Source organism: Macaca thibetana, chromosome X, assembly GCF_024542745.1.
Source record: "Macaca thibetana thibetana isolate TM-01 chromosome X, ASM2454274v1, whole genome shotgun sequence".
Taxonomy (NCBI): domain Eukaryota; kingdom Metazoa; phylum Chordata; class Mammalia; order Primates; family Cercopithecidae; genus Macaca; species Macaca thibetana.
In genome coordinates, this window is record NC_065598.1 from 105815539 (window position 1) to 105839138 (window position 23600).

Genomic DNA, 23600 nt, shown 5'->3' on the forward strand with positions numbered 1-23600 from the left:
TGCCATTCATTTCCACTCTGTTTCAGAAAAGAGAAGTGTAGTTAGAGAGACCAAAGAAATCAAAGCGTTATAGGCATACACATCAAAATGTACAGGTTAGCCTTGTGCTAGAAAATATCTTCTGTACCTGGTCAGTTTTATGGTTTTCCTGAATTCATTAGTAATTGGAGCTTTGTATCCTCCTTTCCTCAATAAGGAGTCTATGGTCTGAATATGGTCCCATCCTGTAGAGAGTTGACCAGATAAAATATCAGTCAAGCACATGTAACAAACACCTTTCATTAAATACAAAATGACTTTGTAGAGGTCAGCTATCACTGTCACCAAATGCCATCAAATCTTTTGGTCCTAAAAACAATCACACAGAAAAGCTACGATGTCGTCCTTTACAAAAGCAGGGCCATCACCACACTCCTTAAATTCTAGCTATCCACAGTGTCAAACAACATTGGCTCCTTTATCTTCACATTCGAAGTCAAGGGGTCTAAGGGGCTGACAGAAATTGCTCAGTCGTGACTGTAACAAACCATATCTGCTGTACTTTCCTCTAACGGCGACATCTTTAAAAGGGAGTGAAAAGCCTATATGCCATTTTGCCAACTCAGCATTTAGGACTCCCACACCACCTTACAGTAATTGTTGTTTCTTATGGTATCTTCTGTAATTCTGTAACCATTCAAGTTTGTGTGCAGTATTCAAGGGTATTTTTATTAGTTCTGACATGGATGGTATACTAGTATCTGAGGCCCTCTATCTTTTATGTATGCTTTACAAAGTTAATGATACTAGGAGATTAAGACATTTTCTAAAGCAACCCAAATAAATCTTCAGGCAACTGCCTTGAAGACTTTCTGATCTGGGGATTTAATGGCATTAAATTTTGCTATTATGTATCTCCCATTTATAAGACAAACATGGGGAAACCAAATTACAAATGCTTTCTGATGAGAAGAAAAGCTCCCCAAGATAAAAGATTCATTTCAACCAACACAAAATCAGAATTTAGTAGTTGCTAAGAAAGGATACAATACTACAGAGTGAAAAGTTACTCTGTGTTACAATGTTGGTTCATACGGGTCTATGCTCTATGTGTGAAATAGGAAAATTCTGATTAGGAAGTATAGACCAAGCATATAAAACACTAATATTTCATGTTTTCTCAATGCTCCAATCTTAATGGGAAACCTACAATCTTAATATTAGCAGGATGAGTAATGACAACCACCTAACAATGAAACATTTGATACTTAAAATGACAAAGAACTATGTGGCTGATTGTCAAACAAAAGGCTTCTTTATGCCACAATGGAATATGGGAAAAAGGTACTTCAAATCAGTAGCAAATTGTTGCCTAAAATGAAACTCAACTAATATTAATTCTGCTTTTTAAAAAATATACACTTATGGGTTTATGCCATCAAAATTCAATGCAGGGATTCAACTTCTGTGAGTATTTCACCGACTTGATACAGACATTGCAGTGGCAGTGATGGAAGAGTCACTTCTTACAATTTGACACTGTTCAATTATCAGACATAACTGCAAGGTCAGCTATCGCATTTCGATTTGTATATTTGTTTAAATTCTTCACCAGATCACATGAAATAAAGAACAACAATGACCTTGCTCCTTTGCAACCTCCGGTAGGTAGGTGGCGGTGCGTTTTGATCCTTTTTCATTGATGAATTCTATTCTAATGCCATGTACACCCACCTGAAAGAAATTGGCAGTTTTATTAGTACAGTCTTCTTCATAGAATCAGAAAGAAAAGGTTATAACTTAACTTTCAAGAGAATGCAGTTCTTCCTTTCCCCTTGTTTTTAGAAGGACATATCAGTTTTCTCTTTCCAAAGCTTTGACTTTGGATTTGAAGGCCATTATGATGGCCATGGAGAGGGAAAATACTGATTTGCATGTGCCCAACATGCACTAGGCTATGATACTGTGTTTCAAAAACTGGAACAACTATTCTGAAGCTGTGTGTAGAATAAGATGGTTGATGGCAAAAATCCTACCCCCACTCCCAAATTGTAGCTCATGCCAATAAGGAACTAGAGACAAAGGTGACTGGCTTCAAAGAGATAGCAAACAACCATCCTGTTTTGCAGGTACACTCACCACTTCTGTTTAAGTTCCAAAACTTTTGGTGCTGATCCCCTCCCAAACTGTCTACTCCCTTTAAAACCTTAAATTATATGTAGGCAAGCAAACACAGTCAGGTAAGATTGAAATATAATAATGAAAACAATCAGATCCTACATCATCACCCAGTGTAGATAGCATTTCTTTAAAAATGCATCATGACTTAGAGTGGGGTAGTAGCAGACCTTCACTGTCCATCTACACCATTGTCTTCACACAGCTCTACTAAATTTAAGAATAAAGATTTCAAATCACTTCACTGTAGTGCATTATTGCACAGTCTCTTTATATACTAGCCCAGAGACCAATGTAACTTTTTTATGTAAAACGAGCTTGTGGTGATACCCTTAAAAAGGTAGTCTTCTAAGTAACTGTGAGCAATTTCTTGCTAATGTTTTTTTAAATAATGTGCTTTTCCTTTGATTAGCATATGATCGAAAGGAATCTGTCCTTTCCCCTCATATCTCACATAGAATAGTATACAGGGCTAAAGATCAAAATTAAAAGTTTTTAACTTCTTTGTAAACATTGATAATAAAAACAAAATTTCAAAAGCATAATGACCCCATTCTGTTCTCTTGGATCTGTGGTTGCCTCAGATCAATGGTTCCCAGGTGGAGGGTCAGGTTGTGCAAGGTACTGGAATGCAGATGTAAGACCAGGTAAACATTATTACCCAAGATGGAGGCTTCTTTTCCGAGCAGGTGAGTAAAGTCATAGACCTCTATACTTTCCATACACGTAAAGGTCTAGAGGAGGAAAAGGGGTCAATGAAAACTTATTTTGCTTCTTCTGCCCTCAGCCTCAAGTTTTCTAATTTTTTCAGGAATAAAAAGTCCTCTAGGATTTTTTATTTTATTTCATTCTTTCCCTAGGTCTTCACCCATCTATCCATTAGAGCCTGTCAGATCTTCTGAGGAATTCATGTTTTTTTTAAATAATTTTTATTAAAGCACATCTCTGGCTATTTCTTCTATCTATTTAATATCAGTATTTTTATGAATCTCTTTCTACTAAAAATGAGACCAGGGTAGCTGTTTAAAAACTAACACAATACTTGCCTCCCATACCATGTGGGAAATAACTACATATAGCTGAGAAGAAATATGAGCGCTTAGCTATCAGGCATTTCCAGGATAAAGGACATCTCCTAATCTCTCCAGTGCCTGATGAGACAATGACAAATTTGCAACATTTTCTGTATACTGACTTCCTGATCAGTAGCTTTGAATTTTTTTCCTTTGACAATATCAGATTCCTCATAATTTGTTTTTTTAAAAATATACAGCATAAGTAATTTATACTCCATTATCCACTGAAGTGAATTTTGAATCTTCAACTCTATTTATCAAAAATCTGTCATGTTAAAATTGAAAAGAATTTTGGTGTTTATTAAGGTGTCTAGTCAAAATTGTGATAGGAAGAATGTCTCCCTCTCTGTGAGATGAGAGTGTCAGACAAAATTAATGATATTTAACTGGCAAGGGGTGGGGAGCGGGTCTGCAAAGTTTATCAGAATTTCAGGAGGTTTCATGCTTCAACAAATATATTTTGGAAAAAGAACAGCTCCCCAGGTAATTTTTATTCTAATTGAACTAGATAACCTCTAATAAGCATTCTAGTTCTGACAAACTGTGGCTACATATTAAGATTGTTAAAAGTGATTTAGGTAAATGGGGGTAATTTAGACACTTAAGTCCTTTCTTTATACGAGTACATCCTGTGTTCTTGAACAAAAATGTCACATTTTTAATGTCTAGTAATTTAACAATTAAAAGAAGTTAAGAGGCCAGGTGCAGTGGTTCACGCCTGTAATCCCAGCACTTTGGGAGGCCGAGACAGGCGAATTACGACGTCAGGAGATCGAGACCACCCTGGCTAACATGGTGAAACCCCATCTCTACTAAAAATACAAAAATTAGCTGGGCGCGGTGGCGGGCGCCTGTAGTCCCAGCTACTCGGGAGGCTGAGGCAGGAGAATGGCGTAAACCCGGGAGGCGGAGCTTGCAGTGAGTGGAGATCGGCCACTGCACTCCAGCCTGGGCGACAGAGTGAGACTCCGTCTCAAAAAAAAAGAAGTTAAGACTAATTGTATGGTATGTGAATGGTATCTCAATAAAGCTGTGTGTGTATGGATACAAAGGACACAGTGGCCAAAACAAAAATTACTCACGAATAAGACTGCTTTATTTACTCTGCATTTTGAGAAGGTCTTAACATCAAATTTGATAAGAAAAAAAACCCAGATTCTCCAATTTTGATTTAGTACCACATTTACAACTTTTAATTGTTTTCTGGGTTCCTATGACTCTGAACAATTGAAAACCCCTGTAAATTGAACTGTAAGTATAGTGGTTTTAAAGTGAATTCTTTTTATGAACTTTCTTCATAGGTCATAAATACTCTCCACAAAGCTACAAAGCCCAAACCAGAGTGACTCATTTTTTTCAGCTAGCAGAATTAGGAGAATGGTAACAAAATCAAAGCATAGTAGCTTTCTTTCTGTCACCTCTTGAGCAACAGCATTTTCTTTACTCCTAGAACCACAAGCCACTAAAGAGTCATACTGCACAATCAAAACAGGAGAAGGAGAATATGGCCTACTGTGGAGAATGGCCAATTCTGGCCAACCTGTGGAAATCACTGGCTTTGCAATGAAATGAGCATCAAAACTAACTCCATATTGTTTCAGGGGGGCATCTGTCACAGCTACAACTCCAAAATGTAACCCTCATACATAATAATTGAATCCTCCCTTATACATATTGGAGAATCCTTTGGCCCAGCAATATCCCAAGAGACAAAGGCTATAGTTGCAATTATAAAACTAGATAAATGATCAGCGAACCAGGGAACTGGGATTCCCCGAAGCAGATCTTTAAAATTCTACCACAGTAACTTTCTAAGTATGGATAAGGGGGCCGCATGTGGGAATACTATGTCACTAAACATACCCCTAACTAATCCTGCCACTGTTTGAAGTCCAGCCAGTTTCGGTAAAAACTGGAAACTTGAAAATCTAGCCTTATGAGTCTGCAGGTCATTTTCAAAATTACTAGATGGTCTATGAAAAAAATGCTTTCGAGGTCCATCAATTGCGATAATATTCTTTTAATCAAGACTGTACTTTTGCTAAGCAAAGCTATAAATCAACTCCAATGGTAGTAAATTAAATGTAGGACTTATAGATAAGAGGATATGGAATTAAGCAGAGCTGTATTTGTGCATGCTGATAGAACATTAAGACCAGTTCAACGGATTCATATTTCATGCTAAAAAGAAAGCCATATTTATTCTGAACCATTCCATAGCAAGTGATTTTTATTAATGCTATTATACAATCTTTTGTTTTTAACAGTGTTCAGAATGATTAAATATCAAGATTAATGTTAAGACCCTCAAATATATCTTGATTATTCTGGGGTTGATTATCCAGTTTAGGGATTATGTATCCCCAGCTCCACCTGGCCTCAGCCCCATCCTCTTTCAGCTCTTGTTCATTTTTCTATTTTTTCACTCCTCTATCAGACAGCACGTGGTCACAGAAAGAAGAGGTACACACAAATTAATCAATTTTGCTACATAGTAAAAGGTTTGGTAGGAGAAGAGATTATAAATAATGGCTAAAATGAAGGTTTGAGACTGTCTGCAGATTTCATTTATCCTTGTTATCTAGTCCCGTGTTAGAAATGTGGCTTCATTTAAAACTATCATCCTCTAATGCAGTGACCCTCAACACAAGAGCATTTTTTAAAAGTACCCTCTCCCATATTATATTCCTTGTAATTGCACAGTCAAAGCTTAATGTACCCTAGTCTGTCTAATAAGGCAAGTGTTAGCCTTGTAATCCACAAGCAGCGCTACAAAAGGGTCTCACTTTTACTTGTGAGCCTTGTCAGCAAGCCAACAATCTGAATATGCTGAAACATGAAAAACAGCCATCTGGCTAAAAGCATAAATGAGTATAAAATGTGCTCTGGCTAAGTTGAGTAGCCTCCATGTAAACCTCTGACAGTTTGGGTCCACAATTACCTCCACAGTCCTGAGCCTCAAAGCTAAATCTTCCCGATTGTATCCTGGCCAACAGAACCACTCTACTTCCTTGGGTGGCATCCTGTTTTAGCAAATACCATGGTCAGTCCCATTCTTCTCCATTTTCAGAACTAAATGCTGGGTTTCCCTGTAATATTATGGCCATGGCTTACTCTACTCATTTTCAGTGAGTTCATCTGAATAACATAAGAAATTCAGGAGGTCAAAGAATCGAAAGTTGTTTGACATGTCTTTTTGGATGAAATCATTTGGCAAAATATGCTTTGCAATTAACAAAGCATCCAGTTACTGGCCATTCACATAAGACTGACCTGCCACGCTCAATATGCCAGTCCAATTGAAGTGAATGAAAGGACACTGTTCCTAATGAGAGGAGCTTAGGATGTTTGGCACATCCCCTAACCTTTAGAGGCTGGTATCGCAGAAGAAATGCATGCTCTCTCACAAAACAACCCTGGGTACCACGGACAGAAACAAACACTGTATTGGACTGTCCATGGGTCTGACCCAGAGTCTGGTGTTTCTTACATTCTTAGGAGGAAAAAAACTACGTGCTACATCTCCTAACAGCACAAAACCCATGGTACAGCATGGTCCACTCTTGAACTTATTGCCCCACAGTTCCTTCTGCCCTGCTCCAGCTTAGTGTTTTGAAAACAGAAACTCTTCCTTTTCCTAGTGAAAGCAAATTCAGCATAAAAGAGAAAAATACTTCAAACTGAGGCCTACTCCAAGTTTATTCTCTTGGATAATTCTTTGAGCTAGAAAAGTTAAGAATTTAATCATAGAAGCCGATAAGGATTTGTACAGATCCTAATAAACCACTTTCCCCAAATCTGATACTATTAAAAAAAATTTAGATGACATATTATCTCGATCTGCCCATCAAATCTTCACAGTTGTTACTCTGCATCACTTCAACCAGCCCACCAATTTGAAAAGCAGTTCTGGAGTTCTGAAGGTACACATCTATCTAACATGATCCCTTCATAATCTGGCCAAATTGTAAATTTTTACAACGGTGTTGCTGCAATTCAGCTTTTGTTTTTGCTCAGTATTATTTACTCTTGTAAACATTAGAAACTGTAAACATTCATTTTTTTTTTCTGTTTATAAAAGTAGTACATATGTCTTACAAAAAGATTCCTTTTAGAGCCAGGCACAGTGGCTCGAGCCTGTAGTCCCAGTTACTTGGGAGGCTGAGGCAGGAGGATCACTTGAAGCCAGGAATCTGAGACCAGCCTGGATAACAGAGCAAGACCCTGTCTCTAAAAAACAAACAAACAAACAGACAAACAAAGCATCCTTTTAGGAAAGCATAAAGGAGGAAATAAAGATGGCCTGTAATCCTAGTACCATCCGCCTAGAGATAACTCTTATCTTAGTGACATAAAAAATATTTTTCTCCTGAACCAACTGAGATACCACCACAGACTATATTTTAGGCTGTTTTCATACATTATGTGACCAGTTCCTATACCTGTCTTTATTTTCAAATATCCTTTGAGATGCATTTAGAAGCAGAATACCAGAAACATAAATCAAAAAGGATAATTGATTGCAAAGTCATCACCTGAGCATGACTAACCTTTTAACATACTCTACTCTAAAACCTCTGCTTCATCATCTGTCTCAGCTGAAGTTTTTCTTCTTTTCCTACTTGTTACTTTGTGAAAAAGGTCCCCTTGACCAAAATACATATGTGTTGCTCTTCTCTAAAATCCCTGCAAATTAGTCACCTTTGGCTTAGATATTAGTTCAGTCTCCATGAACCAATTCTTGGCTTTTACAGAGCTTACCAAAGGACCAATTAGAGCCAATTTTGATTTATGTAGGAGACTTAGACTACTTGTCTATCAGGAACACAAGCCTGCCAATTTATTTCACAAAAGCCACTGAACAACAATCTGATAACATTCTAAAATACCTGAACTCTCTAATAGTCACCATGAAATTTTAGTAAAATTTTAAATAAAGTATGGCTAAGGAAGAGGTGCTTTGAAAAACTCTGAAGCCAAACATGTTTACATAGCTTTTGCAATGAAAGAAATTGTTCTTACTCTAAGATTTTGTAGAGAACAAGTGACAGCTCAGAGTGCAACTAAGGGGAAAAACCCAGTTCTCTGTAATGATTAATTATAATGAGCATCCCATAAAAACTTAACATCCTAAAGCTTCCCAAGGAACGTTCAGGCAGCACAGGTGACCTTTAAATAAAAAGCCTGCTTTCTATCAAAGTTAGAAAAATACATTCCTTCCATTTCTTAAAAAAGGGAATAAGGGAGTGAATTTACAGACAAGAAAACTAAAGTTATAAAATTTTCTCAAAACCTAGAGATGTGACTTAGTTTACTTTCCAAAGGCTAGTGGGGACAGGGTGGGTGGGGAGGAAGAAGCAAACATACCTAATAGGAAATAATGCTGTTTGCCTAATAAGAAATTAAGAAAAATAAAATTGTATTCGTTAGAACTGTACACTGTCTGACTCAATACAGTTTAACTTAGCCTACAAAAGACATTTGTTCCTAAAAAGTTACATGTGGGTTGAGTTTACATAAATGAATTAATCTTAAAGTCAAGAGGAAAACAATAAAATTCTATAGTGAGTTCTTCTACAAAGCAAAATACGTATTCATAAAGTGAATAATTGCTCTCTAATGTATTTGCCTAATTTAGACTTAAATATATAATATCGACTTAAAACAGGAATGATACAGTAATTAAATGGAGACATTAATGGCTTAGAGCATTTTTCTTCCTAAAGGGAATTCTTTTTGTGAACAGGAAATCTAGAAGGTACAACTTAAAAACTGGACTATTTCTCACTTTTGTTGCCTACATTTAACTTGGCAATGGCCACTTTAAAAGTTAGGGATCTCTTCTTAAGACTTCTAAATGGCTAGTGATGATTCATTCTTTCTGGACAATGAAACAGAAGCCATCTTTTAAAAAGGAGTATGTCACAGAATCACATTCTGTCAGAGTCCAAAGAGACCTTAGGTATCACTTAGTCCAACTTCTTCAGGTTCCTGAAGACACTAAGGCCCAGAAAGGTCACAGAGCTGGGCAGTGGCAGTCAGGAACAGAACCCAGGTCTCCTTATTCCCAAAATTCAGCATTCTTTTAATCAAATGCCGGGGATACACACACACACATACACACACAAACCATACATGAAATATTAGGTTATAACAAAAGTACTAGGGAAGGGGCAGGGAGTTTATGGATTACGGGGGAAGGAGGAGGCTAACTCCCTCCAACCAATAAACATGCTGCGAGTAAAGCTGGAGACAACTTGAGGCGGCCTGAGAAGGGACTAACAAGCAGCCCATTTTGCTAAGGGAACTAACAGCTAATGGAAATTTGTATGCATTAAATCACCTTCTAAGAAGTTACTTTACTTTGTACAGCTTGCTTCCCCACTAGGCTTCTTATACATTGACTTGTTGATGCCCAGAAAACTCTTTCTAGATGCCCGGGAAGCCTGAAGCCTTCCTTTCCCAATGTTCCACAGCACTTTCAAAAAAAAAAGAACATTTAAAGTAGAGCATCAAGAAAGGACTAATCTTAATGACAGTGACATCTTATAAAAAAATCTCAACGTCCCTGGGAAAATATGTACTGTGAAAAGCATTTTCCTGGATACACGAAGCTCATATTTTTTAAGTTAGAAGAGAGAAAAAACATGATGTATATCATAGCTGGGAAAAACTAACCAAGAGGGGAAACAGAACATACACAACTAGAAGTCATTTCGCTGGGTGACTTCATGAGTCATGCTTACCATCTGTGTATGAATGGGAACTCTGTTTTCAGTGGCACATTAAGAGGAGCTAAAAAATGTAAACCTTTAAGGGGGGAGTGAGGGTGAAAAGAACATTAACTTTAGGGAGATAATGACGGTAGCCAATTTATTCATCTCATCTGTTTACTCTCACGAAGGTTGTTACAAAAGCACCCTATTATTAACTGCAACTGAACACGTCAGAATTGAGCTGTGATCACTCAAGAGGTGTGCTTTGGAGGCTGCTTTTAAAGTGAAACACAGCTTTCTGAGTACCAGGAGTCCAACAAGGCTCAAGTACAATGACAGATGCTTTGGTACTTTAGGGACAGAGTGAGATCAGGGGCCTGACGTATACCTTTATAGTCGAGGGACAAATTTTTGGCATCATACAAGAACTGTGCTGGCCAGCCCCACCCAGCATGGGTTGATTCCATGTACCTATTGTGTGCTAATGGAACAGCCTATCTTAGGACCACAATGTATTGCCCAGGTGACAGCTGTATAGACAAAGTGAGATACCAGTGATCCAGGGAGCCAGATATAGGAGAAAGTGACTAATGGTTTGTGAAAATGTCATTAATCTTTTGAAATCTGATCTAAGGAGTTACTTTAGAATACAGAGAAAATTTTTAATTCATGCCTTCAAGTGATCTTGTCTCTAAAGCACAGAAGTAAAAGATGCTTGATTACAATTTAGAAAATATTTTGACTTCTGTCAGCAAATTGCTACATTAGCTTCCACAAAATCATGGTAACATACTTGCTATACGAATTCTTCTACAAACAAAAAGTTTATTCATTTATATCATCCTGAAAATGAGCAGCTATGAGGTGACACACATAGAATCACCCCTCAAGTCATGCTCCAGTCGATTGTAATGTCTGGTTTTATATCCTTTGAGACTTTTAAAAAGGAAACATGGCTCCCAAACAGTTTAACTCTACAAGTTCCAGGCTATGTCATTTTGGCAGGCTCCAACATGCTGCATGAGTTTTTCTCTTTACAAAGCACCATTTCTGTCAATCATCCTGTCATTCAGAATTAAGAGAATGATGTCAATTGAAGAACACAGAACAATGGTGATGAGTTTCTGTGTTCAAACACAAGGCGTATCATGTCAGATTTATCTAGGGGAGCAATTTGCCTCATTTAACAACCATTTTAGCCTTGCAGGTAGATATTCCAATTTATCAGTTAATGAAATTTTTCCCCAAATTATTCACTCTTCATTCTTCTCATACCTACTAGGACAATAAGTAGATCATGATGTGGGCAATGATCAGTTATTCTTGGAAGGGTGGGGCCTCTGCTCTAATTTGTCCTTACTGCCTTTTGTGGATGGCTGTCATTTTTAATGACTAACCAGATTCCTTCAGAGGCTATAAACACTTATTTTAAATGTTTTAATTATTATTCTGAGGAAACAGAACATATGGAAGTATTATTGATTAGTCTGTCAATTCAGTATTGACTTGAAATTAATTACATCCATTTGTAAAACCATTTTATCAAACATCCCTCACACTGTCAAACAGAAGCACTCTGGCTCCTAAAACAAGGTCTAAAGTAAATCCTACTTTCCTAGTAACCCCCATTATAAAATTAGAGACATGTTATCAAAAGAAAGTTCCCAAACAGACCGACTTAAAAACCTTGAGTGAAAAAGACAGTAAGATGGTAGCCAGACGCGTAGCAATTCATTTGTTTCCTGATCATCTGAAAACTGGGTGGCTATTACCACTGGCCATGGTCACATTCCTCATCCTCATGACCACAGAGATGTCTGTCTTGATAGCAAACATATCTACCTCTATGCGTTGGGACTTCTAGACTTTGCCCTTTTCCTGCTTTGATCCGGGCATTTTCATCCCTTTAATTAGGAATTCCACTGCAGTAACACACTTAACCAGTGGGGGTCAATTCTCAAACTGTACTTCCACCAGAACACTGCTATGTTAGAAGCTTCTGTTTGTATAAAACATGCTCATTATCTATCTTCGACTTTAACATTCTGTATTAAAATTCTGTAATAATCTCCTTGCTTTCCCCTGTGGCATAAACATACACAGGACTTCACATTTCAGGTTAAAATTGCATACTTATGGTGAATAGGATATTTAATTCTTAGAAGAAAAGTTGTACCTATTAGTGTGAAAATTCTCATGAATTATATATTTCATAATATAGACTGACTTCTCAAAAAGGAAATTCAAAATATAATTAACTTACATACAAAGATAAACCATAAACAAAGACTTCTCCACAATCTTTTAAATAGTGATTGTATATTAAATATGATCTGTTATGTAACCAAATATGCAGATTTATTGATACAAAGAGATAAAGAATGGAAAATTTTTTTTTAAAGTCTTAGTATAATATAAAAAAGATAATGGAAAGAAATATTCCAAAAGGTTAACAGTAGTTATTCTCAGAATGGTGTAATTATAAATGGCTTGCATTTCTCTCATTATACTTTTTTAATTTTAAAAATTTTCTTTGATAAATTAAAATTACTATTATGAACAGAGTATATGTATAAAGTTTATTTTCCATTTTTATTGTAGCAAAATACACATAAAATTTGCCATTTTAACAATTTTAAAGTGTACAATTCAGTGGCATTAAATACATTCACAATGTTGTACAACCACCACCTTTATCTAGTTCCAGAACTTTCTCGCCACTCCAGATGGCAACCCTGTATCATTAAGTAGTCACTTCCCATTTACCCCTCCCCCTATCCCCTAGTAACTAGTAATCTGCTTTCTATCTCTATGGATTTGCTCATTCTGGATATCTCATATAAATGGAATCATACAGAATGTGGCTTTCTGTGTTTCACTTCTTTCACTTAGCATAATATGTTCATGGTTCATTCATGTTGTAGCATGTACTTCACTTCTTTTTATGGCTGAGTAATGTTCAATTGTATGAATATAACATATTCTATTTATCCATTCATCTGTTGATAAACATTTGGGATGTTTCCACCTTCTGGCTATTGTGAACAGTGCTGTTATGAACATTCATGTACAAGTTTTTGTTTCAACACTTCAATTCTTTCAGGTATGTACCTAGAAGTGAAATTGTGTCAACATATAATTTTTTAATGCCTTTAATTCTATTTTGGCATTCTGTGTTTAGTAATGCTTTTTCAGAATCATTAAGGATAACCCTTAGAATATCATTCCCACAATACTATTACTCCATTTTCAATCACTGAGTAAGGTACATATTTTTTAAAGACCAAATCACATTCTTGTACTTAAAAATATAATTTCCACCCTTACTCTTTGTACACAAATTTCCCTTCTGCCAAATACCTGAAACAATGATGAACTAACTGAAAAGGATGGGCTTTTCCTCTTAGCATAGCCATTCTAACAGTGACCAATTCACTTTCAAATGCTTGTACATTAAAAGTAAAAATAAGAAAAAGTGGGCCGGGCGTGGTGGCTCACACCTGTAATCCCAGCACTTTGGGAGGCCGAGGCAGGCGGATCATGGGGTCAGGAGATCGAGACCATCCTCGCTAACATGGTGAAACGCGTCTCTACTAAAAATACAAAAATTAGCCCGGTGTGGTGGCGGGTGCCTGTAGTCCCAGCTACTCGGGAGGCTGAGGCAGGAGAATGGTGTGAACCCGGGAGGCGGTGCTTGCAGTGAGCCGAGATCACGCCACTGCACTCCAGTCCGGGCGACAGAGCGACACTCTGTCTCCAAAAAAAAAAAAAAAAAAAAAAAAAAAAAAAAAGTGTATTTTTTGCTTCAACAGGGAAATAATACTTAATAGAAATTAATATTTAAGCCCCCTAAAATATATTAAATACACAATACCAAGTAGGAACAATATAGAATCTTCTGGAAATTCAGGCTGGCAGATGGTGACCAAAGAGGATAAATATGCCTTGAAATAGTATATAGTAGAGTACACAGTACTACTTCTTAAGGGCTTTACATCCCGGTCTCCTAACAAACAGAAAGCTGATATATCTTATGGACATAATAGCCCAATAATATCAAGGTTAATTTTAGCCGTAGACAGTGCTTTAACTGGGCTAAGGATGATGATGGTATGCTCGGTGCTTAACCATGCCTATGTAACAGCCGTTGGATTCTCCCCTTTTTCCTTTTCCCCAAACACATGCACACACATTTATATAATACTAGTATGTTCATGTTTGTGACACACACACACACATGCGCACACACAGAAACACACATGCCAGAACTGTACTTCCAACTCAGTAGCTGCAAGAGCAGAAGTGTTCTTGTAGCTTGGTCATCCCCCTTGGATCTCAGGCTTTCCCATATAATCACTCCCACCCCCACTACTACATACACAACACCCTGCAATCCAGAAAGCAAAAGTAAATCTGACTGCGGAAGAGGAAACAGTAGCCTTAAAACAGTAAAAGAACCACCCAGACTATAATATATGTTAATAAGTAGGGAACATGATTTGGGACCATTTAAAAATAAAGTACTAGGGAATATTTCCATAATATTTGTAGACTTCTCTTTAAGAAAAGTCAAATAAGAACAACAAACTTATAGAAAATAATAAATTAGAAATGTCAAGTTTACAAAAGGTTTTCCACATTCCAACTTTGGTAGGAAAAACAGTATAAATTTATTTTATTTCTTCCTTTGCAAAAATCCTAAGGTGTGTTCTTATTCTGATAATGCTCCAGAAAATGTTATCACAAAACCCAGAGGGGACTCCTGCATCGTACTCTCTGTAGAAAAGGTTTTTTTCTTTCACCCCACTCCCGAAAACTTTTTAAATAGCTCTGGTATAACAACAATAATTTATATCATAGAGATTTTTTTTTTCAAATGAAGAACCTTATAAATGTCTTATTCTGTATATTAGAAAACTGAATTGCAGTGGAGTAGGTAAATTGTTCAGTCTCACAAGGAACCAGGGCAAAGCCAAAATTAAATTCAAGTCTAATAAACTGTGAAGAGAGTGATCTGTCCCCAAGGCAGAATAGTTCAGTTACTATGGGTAATGGTCCTTTCTAAAACAGCAGAATTAAAATCTGTCATAAGGATACAATAATGCCATTTATGAATGTATGTGTGAGACAGAATGTTATGTTTATCACTGAGTTCCCATTGTTTCATTCATAGCACTTATTTCTTCATACTTTCTATACACATTTACTTGCCATTAAATTAGGAGATGCTTCATGGTAGGAACCAAATCTTACCACTTTTATACATGTAGCACATTGCCTGGAATACAACAGGCATTCAGTAATATGGGTGTGTTTGTCTGTAAAATTTCATAGACCCAACAGACCTACACTCAACATCTCCTCCCAGCTACCAAAACAAATCATGGTGAGAACCTCTGAACTTCACTAACGATGTTAGCCAACTCCACGTACTAAAGAAGAATAAAAATATGATCAATATAAGCTACTCTAATAATAGCAATGCACAGAGATACCCAATAACCTTAGTATTATTTGTTAGAGTGTTTAAGTATATAAACTAAGGTAGCCAAGAATGAATTCACATTATTTAACTCTAGTTAATCAATACCTTGTTATCATCACAAGCTGATTTCCCCAAATGGTGTATTATCCTAACTATTTCTTCTTGTTTCTAAGATGTATCCTGTGACCAACTAGTTACTTAGTGGCGGCTATACCAGAGTGCACCAGAATGAAATTAAGAGGAGAAATAAATTCCAGTCAGTCCTTCTTACTACTTGTTAACAGCTTTTATGAGGTGCTTTGGTGAGGTAGTAGGATAAAAATGAAAACCAAATTCAGTTTGGGGATTATAACAACACGTGGCACTTTGTCCTTTAAAAAACTCATTTACTTATATCTCGTTCAACTGTGAGGTTTATTCATCCATATTACTCTCGACCTCCATTACAATAGAGAATGGGCTGAAAGAGTTATTTTCTGGGCCTAATTTTTAACATGTCCTCAAGAGTTACCTTTATTTTTCTTTTAAAATTTTTCTATAATCTTACCTCCCAGTCCAAATAATCACAGACATCTTCAAAGTTAGTGAGCAGAGACACTGAGCAGAAAAGCCGTGGCAGCTCATCCCTTGTCATTGGGGGAAAACGGCTATCTTTAAGGGCACTGTTAAAAACAAAGCAAATATTAAAGCAATCACTGGATATGAAAGTTGCCAATTTCAAATGCAAACAATTGTTTGAAAAAGGTAAGAGTTTCAAAAAGAATCAGTAAGATGTCAAAGGTACCAATAAGCTTCAAATGTATTCAAATTCCTTTAGAAGTCACCTTTTTTTTCATTTAATAGATTGTGTTTGCTAGCCAATCTTGTGACCACTTCAATTGTAAAGAGTGAATCATCAATTACATTTCCTGTACAGCCATTTCCTGATGTCTTTCCCTGCTACTTGTAGAATCTAAGAATGTTTTATTTTGCTTTTGAGAAGAATAAAAACTCGACTAGTGGAAACTTGCAGGAAGGTTTCTGGATCTAGTGCTGGTGGCAGTAAAAATAAATTTTATATATGTGTGTGTGCATGTGTGTATGTATACACATATGTGTATGTGTGTGTATACATATATATGCATACACATACACATATACACAATATTGTTTTAAAAAAAGATCATACTAGGAAGGCCAGTCACCATAGAATAGCACTCGAAGAATTCAAAGGAAGATCGAAATTTCATTTTCTTCAAGAAAAAAAAAAACAAAGAAAATGGAAATAATAATGCAAAGTATAGACTAAAAATATTCATAAGAATTTCAGGCCCCCTATAAAGGATAATTTAACATATGACGCAAAAATTGTGAAACTACAGGAAATAGGGCTAATCTAGGAAATAAAAGTATGATTAGGAGACCATTAATCACGTCAATGAATTTCTGAGTACATCAACTCTGATTGGATCCTGTAATCAAGTGTAGTATATCATAGTGCCAAACTCTAGAAAAACCCCACTGTAAAATGTGGAAAAACCGTAATTCGTCCTGCAACGGAACAGAAAATACACACACACACACATACACACACACACACACACAGAGTGTGTGTGTTCCTTGTACTTTTAAAAGAAACCACTTCCTGATCAAGAAAAACAAACATACTTCTGATTGCCTACTATATTAATGGCACTACTGGTATTCATAACATCCATCTTCAAATGTCCTAGATAGGAGCCAGGCTTAGAAATATTTTCATGGATTAATCCTCAAAGGTTACAAACTCAGACTCTACAAACTGCTTGGGTCATAACATAGTTCCATAGCCTTGGAAAGAATTTAATTCCTTTTTCAGTGACTTTCTCACGCTGAATTTTCTTTTTTTCATTTTCCCATCCCTTTGTTTGCATTCTGAAGCTCATCCACTGCGTTTTCATATTGCACCACATTTTGGTGCTCATTTTATCCTGCTATACAAAGGAAAATGCTTATAGGAAGATATAGAGATGTTATAGATGTATAAAATTATAAATGTTTTTCCCATTCAAGAAGCCAAGATTAACCAAGAAAATCAGGAAATCTGTGATAATTCATACTCTGAGAACAGCATTTCACTATTTTATAATTTAATGACGTAAATTTCCTATGGTTTGGCTTCTTTTATTTTCCTACTGACAAATAAAAGTTTAAAAAAATACTTCCAAGTTCTCATTCAAAGCCAAGATAAAGACGTGTGTGTGTAACAACCCACACCCCCCAACCCCACACAGGAAAGAAGTTCTAAAACACAGACCAGAATAATTGTATGCATAAAAAACAAAAGCCCAATCACATTTTCAGTTTTACTGTTAAAAGAAGAAAAAGAGAGTAAAAGACACATTATTCATTAGAATAATACAAAATATAATTTTAAGGGGTTATGGATTTTTTTACTGTGGCAAAATATACATAACATAAAATTACTATTTTAGCCATTGTTAAGTATATAGTTCTGTAAAATTAATTATATTTGTGGTGTATCTATCACTATCTTCCATCTCCAGAACGTTTTCATCTTTCCAAACTGAAACTCTGTACCCATTAAATACTAACTCCCCATTCCTCCCGCCCCTAGTCCTGGCATAAAATGTAATTTAAATATACTTTTATAATTTCAAATAGTTATAGTAATACAGTCACTAATGTTTTTAATTCATAACACTTTTATTGAGATATAATTCACATACCACAAAATTCACCCTTTTAAAGTATATAATTCAATGGCTTTCAGTATATTCACAGTTGTGCAACCATCACCATTATTCAATATTAGAACATTTTCATCATCCTTAAAAGAAAGCATGTACCCAATAGCAGTCAGTGAATATTGGCACCACTCCCAGCTCCTGGAAACCATTAATCTACTTTGTTTCTATGGATTTGCCTATTCTGGACATTCTGTATAAATGAAATCATACAATATATTGTCTTTAGCATCTGGCTTCTTTCACTTAGCATGTTTTGAGATTTCATCCATGTTGTAGCATGTATCAGTACTTAATTCTTTTCATTGCCTAATAGTATTTCACTGTATGGATACACCAAATTTTGTTACCTATTCATGGGTTGATGGACATTTGGGCTGTTCCCACTTTTTGCCTATTATAAATAATGCTGCTAAGGAATTGACATATAAGTTTTAATGTGGATGTATGTTTTCATTTCTCTTGGGTAGACAGGAGTGGAACTGCTGGATCATGAAGGTAATTCTACCTTTAACTTTTTGAGGAACCAACGAACTATTTCTCACAATGGCTGCACGATTCTACTTTCCCAGCAGCAATGTATGAGTTCCAGTTTCTCCACATCCACACCAATATTTGTTGTTGTCTGACCTTTTGAATATAGTGCTAGACCTTCTTTAATGAAGCACATTTTGTACGTAGCTGTAGCTTTTTCATTTTAAAAATACACATGCTGAAGTCACTATACAGTTAATGTCTCAATACTTTGAGGCACGTTATCATTTTGTTTAGTTCATTTCCTAGCAGACCAATAAAAGATAAATTCAAACTATTTGCAGTGCAATTCAAACTATTTCAAATCAATGAAATTTTCAAATACCTAAAACATAAGTGAGGATTAGGCTACAATGCTTTTCTCATGACATGGAGCCTTGTTGTTCACTCATTCTAGGCTTAAAAAAAAAGAAGAATGTTTAGAACAAGGAGTTAGTGAGAAAAAGCTAGAACAATGAATGGGATAAAATGACAATGGTGCCTCACCATGTCAAGGTTCAAATATACTGATTTCAAAGCTCTGAAATAGTAAAGGTTTGTTAGTCATGATGGGAATAGTCTGATTTTACAGGGACATTTAAACAAGACTTTTGATTCTTGCATTTTTTAGCCAGCTCTAAGTAATTTTTCATTAAATTCATGAACACAGAAAAATTCCAAAGGTAGGAAGTCCTCAATGTCTCCACATGTAAATTTCTAGGGAAATGAACTAGCAATGAAAGCCTAGCAAGGATTTAAGAGATTACAAAAAGATGAAAATACAGCTGGAGATTGACCTCAGAGCTGCCAGGCTGGTGTGGATAGCTGAAAAACAAGATTCAGCTTTCCTCAGCCAAGCTTTCCTTAACCAAGCTCTTTTTAGAATATGCAATGTTGAAATTGTGCTTTTAGAGAGAATACTGTAATCTGGAGTTGGGCAGTGACTTACTCAAGGTGACTCAGCTAAGTTAATGACAAGGGTAGGGATACAACCAAGATTTTCTGACTCAAGTCCAAAATTCTTTCGAGTATCTACATTTTAGTTGTCACCTTTGCATGGATTTGCTTTCAAATTTTAAAATTAAATGCTTGCCTTACTTGGCAATTCTGATCTCATACTTGTGGTACCTCTATCTAAGATGATAAATAATCATTCAGTAGCATTCATTAGTAGCCAAAGGGTAAACAGAGCTAGACTTCCTGTCTACTGGAAATCTGCAGGAGTAAAATATTTTAAAATATTAATACTGTCCATAGAAAGCATTTTATACCGAAGTAGTATCTGCCAATTTAAATTCTAGGCAGTCTAAGGAACTGACAAGGGGGTCCTGTAAGTAAATTCATATGAATTTCTCTTTGTTAGAATAGGAAGTCATTTTCTAATGTTTAAATATTGCTAGAAAAACAAAACAAAACAAAACAAAACACTTACATATAAAACCAGTCAGCTGCTCCATCACCCACTGGATAGATAAGCTTTAAACAATCACAGTTTAGTTCACATACCAAATTCAAATATATTCAATTCAAATTGGCACCTTCTCAAGAATACACCTCACCTAATTGAGAAGGAGCATTAACATTTGTCAAAGTTAAATAATGTTATGTAGTACTTTCATAAAAATGAACATTTGAAGAAAAGATATTAAGAGTTTAGCTATGAAAGAAGTAAAGAGTTTGTGACAGTGCCTGGAAACTATGCTAAAAAGAAAAAAAAGTCGCTGAAAATAGGCAAAACCTTAGATATTACAAGGCTCATCGTAAACAATACAGCATGCAACAGAAATAATTTAAGGGACTCTGTCTAGTCATTCGCCCACTTGTTCATTCACTTTCTAAAACATTGTTGAACTTAATCGATTAACTGCTGGAAAGTTATCAAACTGAGAGGGGCTTCATATTACGTATTCCTATTTTTCAGGACAAGGAAGTAATTAAAACCCAAATTAAAAATCCCTGTTGGGACAGGCAAAGAGAAGCAATTCAACTTGTATTAGTCTAAAACTAAAAGCAGTTTCTTCATGAGGGGTTTCAACCACCAGGAAATTCCATATTCTGTCATTCCCTGCTAGAGCTCATGGAATAGAATGCATACGTGGCATGTTTGAACCTCAGAAACTCAGAATACTAGAATCCTAAACCCACATCTGAAAAATTAACTACCTCTCTTTCTCACTAAGTAGCAATTTTAGCTTTCTAAAATTCAAGAAGCAATGGACACAAAACAAAATGTAAAAATGTGTCTATTCATCAAACCTAAGGGTAGAGAGGAAGAACAAAAGACACAATTATGGTTAAGGAAGGAGGAAAGGTACCTTATTTTGGTGAGGGCTGTTACTCAAAATAAAAGTTTCAACTGTAAGCTATATGTACAGTGTTACTTAATTGGGAGATGGTTTTCCTCTTACAGTAATAAATAAAACCTTCTTGCTGCGCAATGAACATTAACATTTATTAATTTTAATATATATGCTTAATATGATATGATGGGGAACAGAGGAAAGAACCAAGGGATGGAACAAAAGGAAGAGAATATAGGAGAGAAAGAAAAAGGAAAAAGGAATATGTAAAAAGAAAAATGAAGAGAAAAGCAAGAAGCTGAAAACAGAAGTAGGAGGCAAAGAAAGTACAAAGAAGGGGGACACTTAGGGCTCAAATAGAGACACATGCAAAGAAACAAGGAGCAAGCAAGAAAGGGAGAATGGAAAAGTAAGAGAGAGGAGAGGGAGATAAAGGACAACAGGTTCAGTAGGTTTTGATATATATTATCAGGCTCCTATCCTATGAGATTCACTTAGGCTTTAGAGTGTTATCACTTACTGCCCTCTGATTTAAAGTTCCTGAAATGCTCTGATCTTGAATTCTTAAAAGCCTCTACTCTCTAGGAGATAGCCATAGCTGCCCACCAGGAAGGGAAAACTCCCTGTGAGCTGCCAGCTGTGAGGACCAGCAAGTATCATCAGAATCTGCCTCCTAGGCCACAAATTCCTCCCCTCTAAATTAAGAGAATTGGGTCTGAATTTGATTTAGTGGAGCAGAGCTAAAACTGGAAAATAAAAGATACATAAAGAAACAGATGGCTAAACGTTTGTATATACAGAAAGTATTTCTTATTTCCCTCTACAAAATGTCTACATAATGCTTTCTCTGCAGAGTTTCTAGATTTACTCTACCTTTTTTTAGAAATGAACTACTAGAAACTATTTTTGTTTAAATTATGTTTTTCTGATGAAAATCTGCCAAAGTAAAATGAATATTTTAATTTTCTCTTTATGACTCTGGTTCACCTTTAAAACTCAATATAACTGGGTCATTTGTTACTGTACACCATAACAACAGTGCTCTCAAGGCCTTGGCAAGAAAAATTGTGTGGGTTTGGAAAAGATTACGATATGACCACTAACAATTATAAGCTTGGAAATGTGAAGACATGAGATTGTCTCTACCTTCAAGAGACTGTGTAACACACAGACTGGCAAAATTTCCAGGGATCTCATCCATGTGTTCTCTTAAGTTAGGCTATACTACAAAACTGAATGAACCACCTCTTGAACTGAATTGGAATTTAGAAACCTGGTCTACAATCCCAAATTAGTATTATTTCCCCAGACCCATCAAAAGTGTGTCTCCAAGGTATAACAACAGTTCTCTGTGACTTATGCCAATAAATATAGCTCCAAAAATGCAAAATTGAAGTAATCATTAATTAATGAGCGCAACTTTACAGTTCTCTAGAACATAACCTATTAGAATGGCCAACAGCTTGGGTTCTGGAGTCAGATATATTTACATTTGGATCCTGGCTCCACTACACACTAGTTGTGCGACATTTGGGCAAGTCTCTTAATCTATGCCAGCCTTCATTTCCTCATTTATGAAATGGAGATCATAATAGTATCCACCTAATGGAGCGACTGTAACAAATAAAATAATAATAACTGCATAAGTGCCTTTACTAACCTACTCAATAAGTAGTGGCTGTCAAAGAACTCTGATTGGTCATCCATCTATTTGGTAAGTTCATGTCCACAGGGCTGCCCCATATTATGGCTCTGGTGAAAGGAAGGGAGCCACAGGACTAAGCTGTGCTTTGGGAAGAACTAAACAAGTTATCTTCTCTAGGAATTAAATGTGGCCATCTTGGGGGATAATAGCTACCTTTCCAGGTCCTGGTGTTTTCATTTCATTTTCTTTCATTTTCAAAATAAGTATTAAACACCCGCTATATGCTTTTTATTATGCAAAGAGCCATGGAGAATATAAGAATAGTAGATTATTAAATAATATATGGATATGTATAAAATACTTGTTAAAATCATGCTGTAGGAATGCTGAGAGGAATAATCAGCAGGTTAGCGCTCTTTCTGAAAAGATGTGTTTTACAATTTGCTACTAGTTTACTGGTTACCAACTGACTCAGAGTTACAGGGAGTTTTACAGAAATATATATATATATATATATATATATATATATATATAATTTTTTTTCACAAACAAATCTACATCAAGTAAGGTGCATCTTCACCAAGAGTTTCCATTATCCTGCAGGCGGGGATTCATATGCTGCTTTGAAACATTTTCTTAGTTTTCTTCAACTACAGTTTTAAAATCTTTTGGGCAGGAATTGGTCTTTTACTTCTGTAGAAGAAATGTTTATCAAGAAATAAAGTTCCCTAAATCATGTTTGATAATTTAGATATATTACTCTCTATCCTACTATTCATACCATAACAAAATCCTTAGGTAAAAAACAAAACAAAAAACAAGAAAAATAATTTCTAAGCAGCGGATATAGAATGAGAGATGAGAGATTCCATAGGCAGCAACCACTTTCCTCATTTAAAATAGCGGTCTCCAAGCTGTTTTTTTTTTAATTAGTTTTTTATTTTATTTTTTAAATTAAAAAAAAATCCATTGAATTCCTTCA

At 35.9% G+C, this 23600-nt stretch overlaps 2 protein-coding genes across 3 annotated transcripts in view; one reads left to right on the plus strand and one right to left on the minus strand.

The window, feature by feature from the left end:
- Positions 1-23600, plus strand: part of TMEM164 (transmembrane protein 164) — a 339420-nt gene that overhangs the window by 201200 nt on the left and 114620 nt on the right. The window lies entirely within an intron of this gene.
- Positions 1-23600, minus strand: part of AMMECR1 (AMMECR nuclear protein 1) — a 132463-nt gene that overhangs the window by 6680 nt on the left and 102183 nt on the right. For both annotated transcript variants that reach the window (XM_050776560.1, XM_050776561.1), the window contains 3 exons: positions 15982-16096; positions 1623-1713; positions 128-224 (listed from right to left, as the gene is read on the minus strand). In XM_050776560.1, the coding sequence (XP_050632517.1) occupies positions 128-224; positions 1623-1713; positions 15982-16096 (303 nt within the window). The remainder of the gene's footprint in view (positions 1-127; positions 225-1622; positions 1714-15981; positions 16097-23600) is intronic.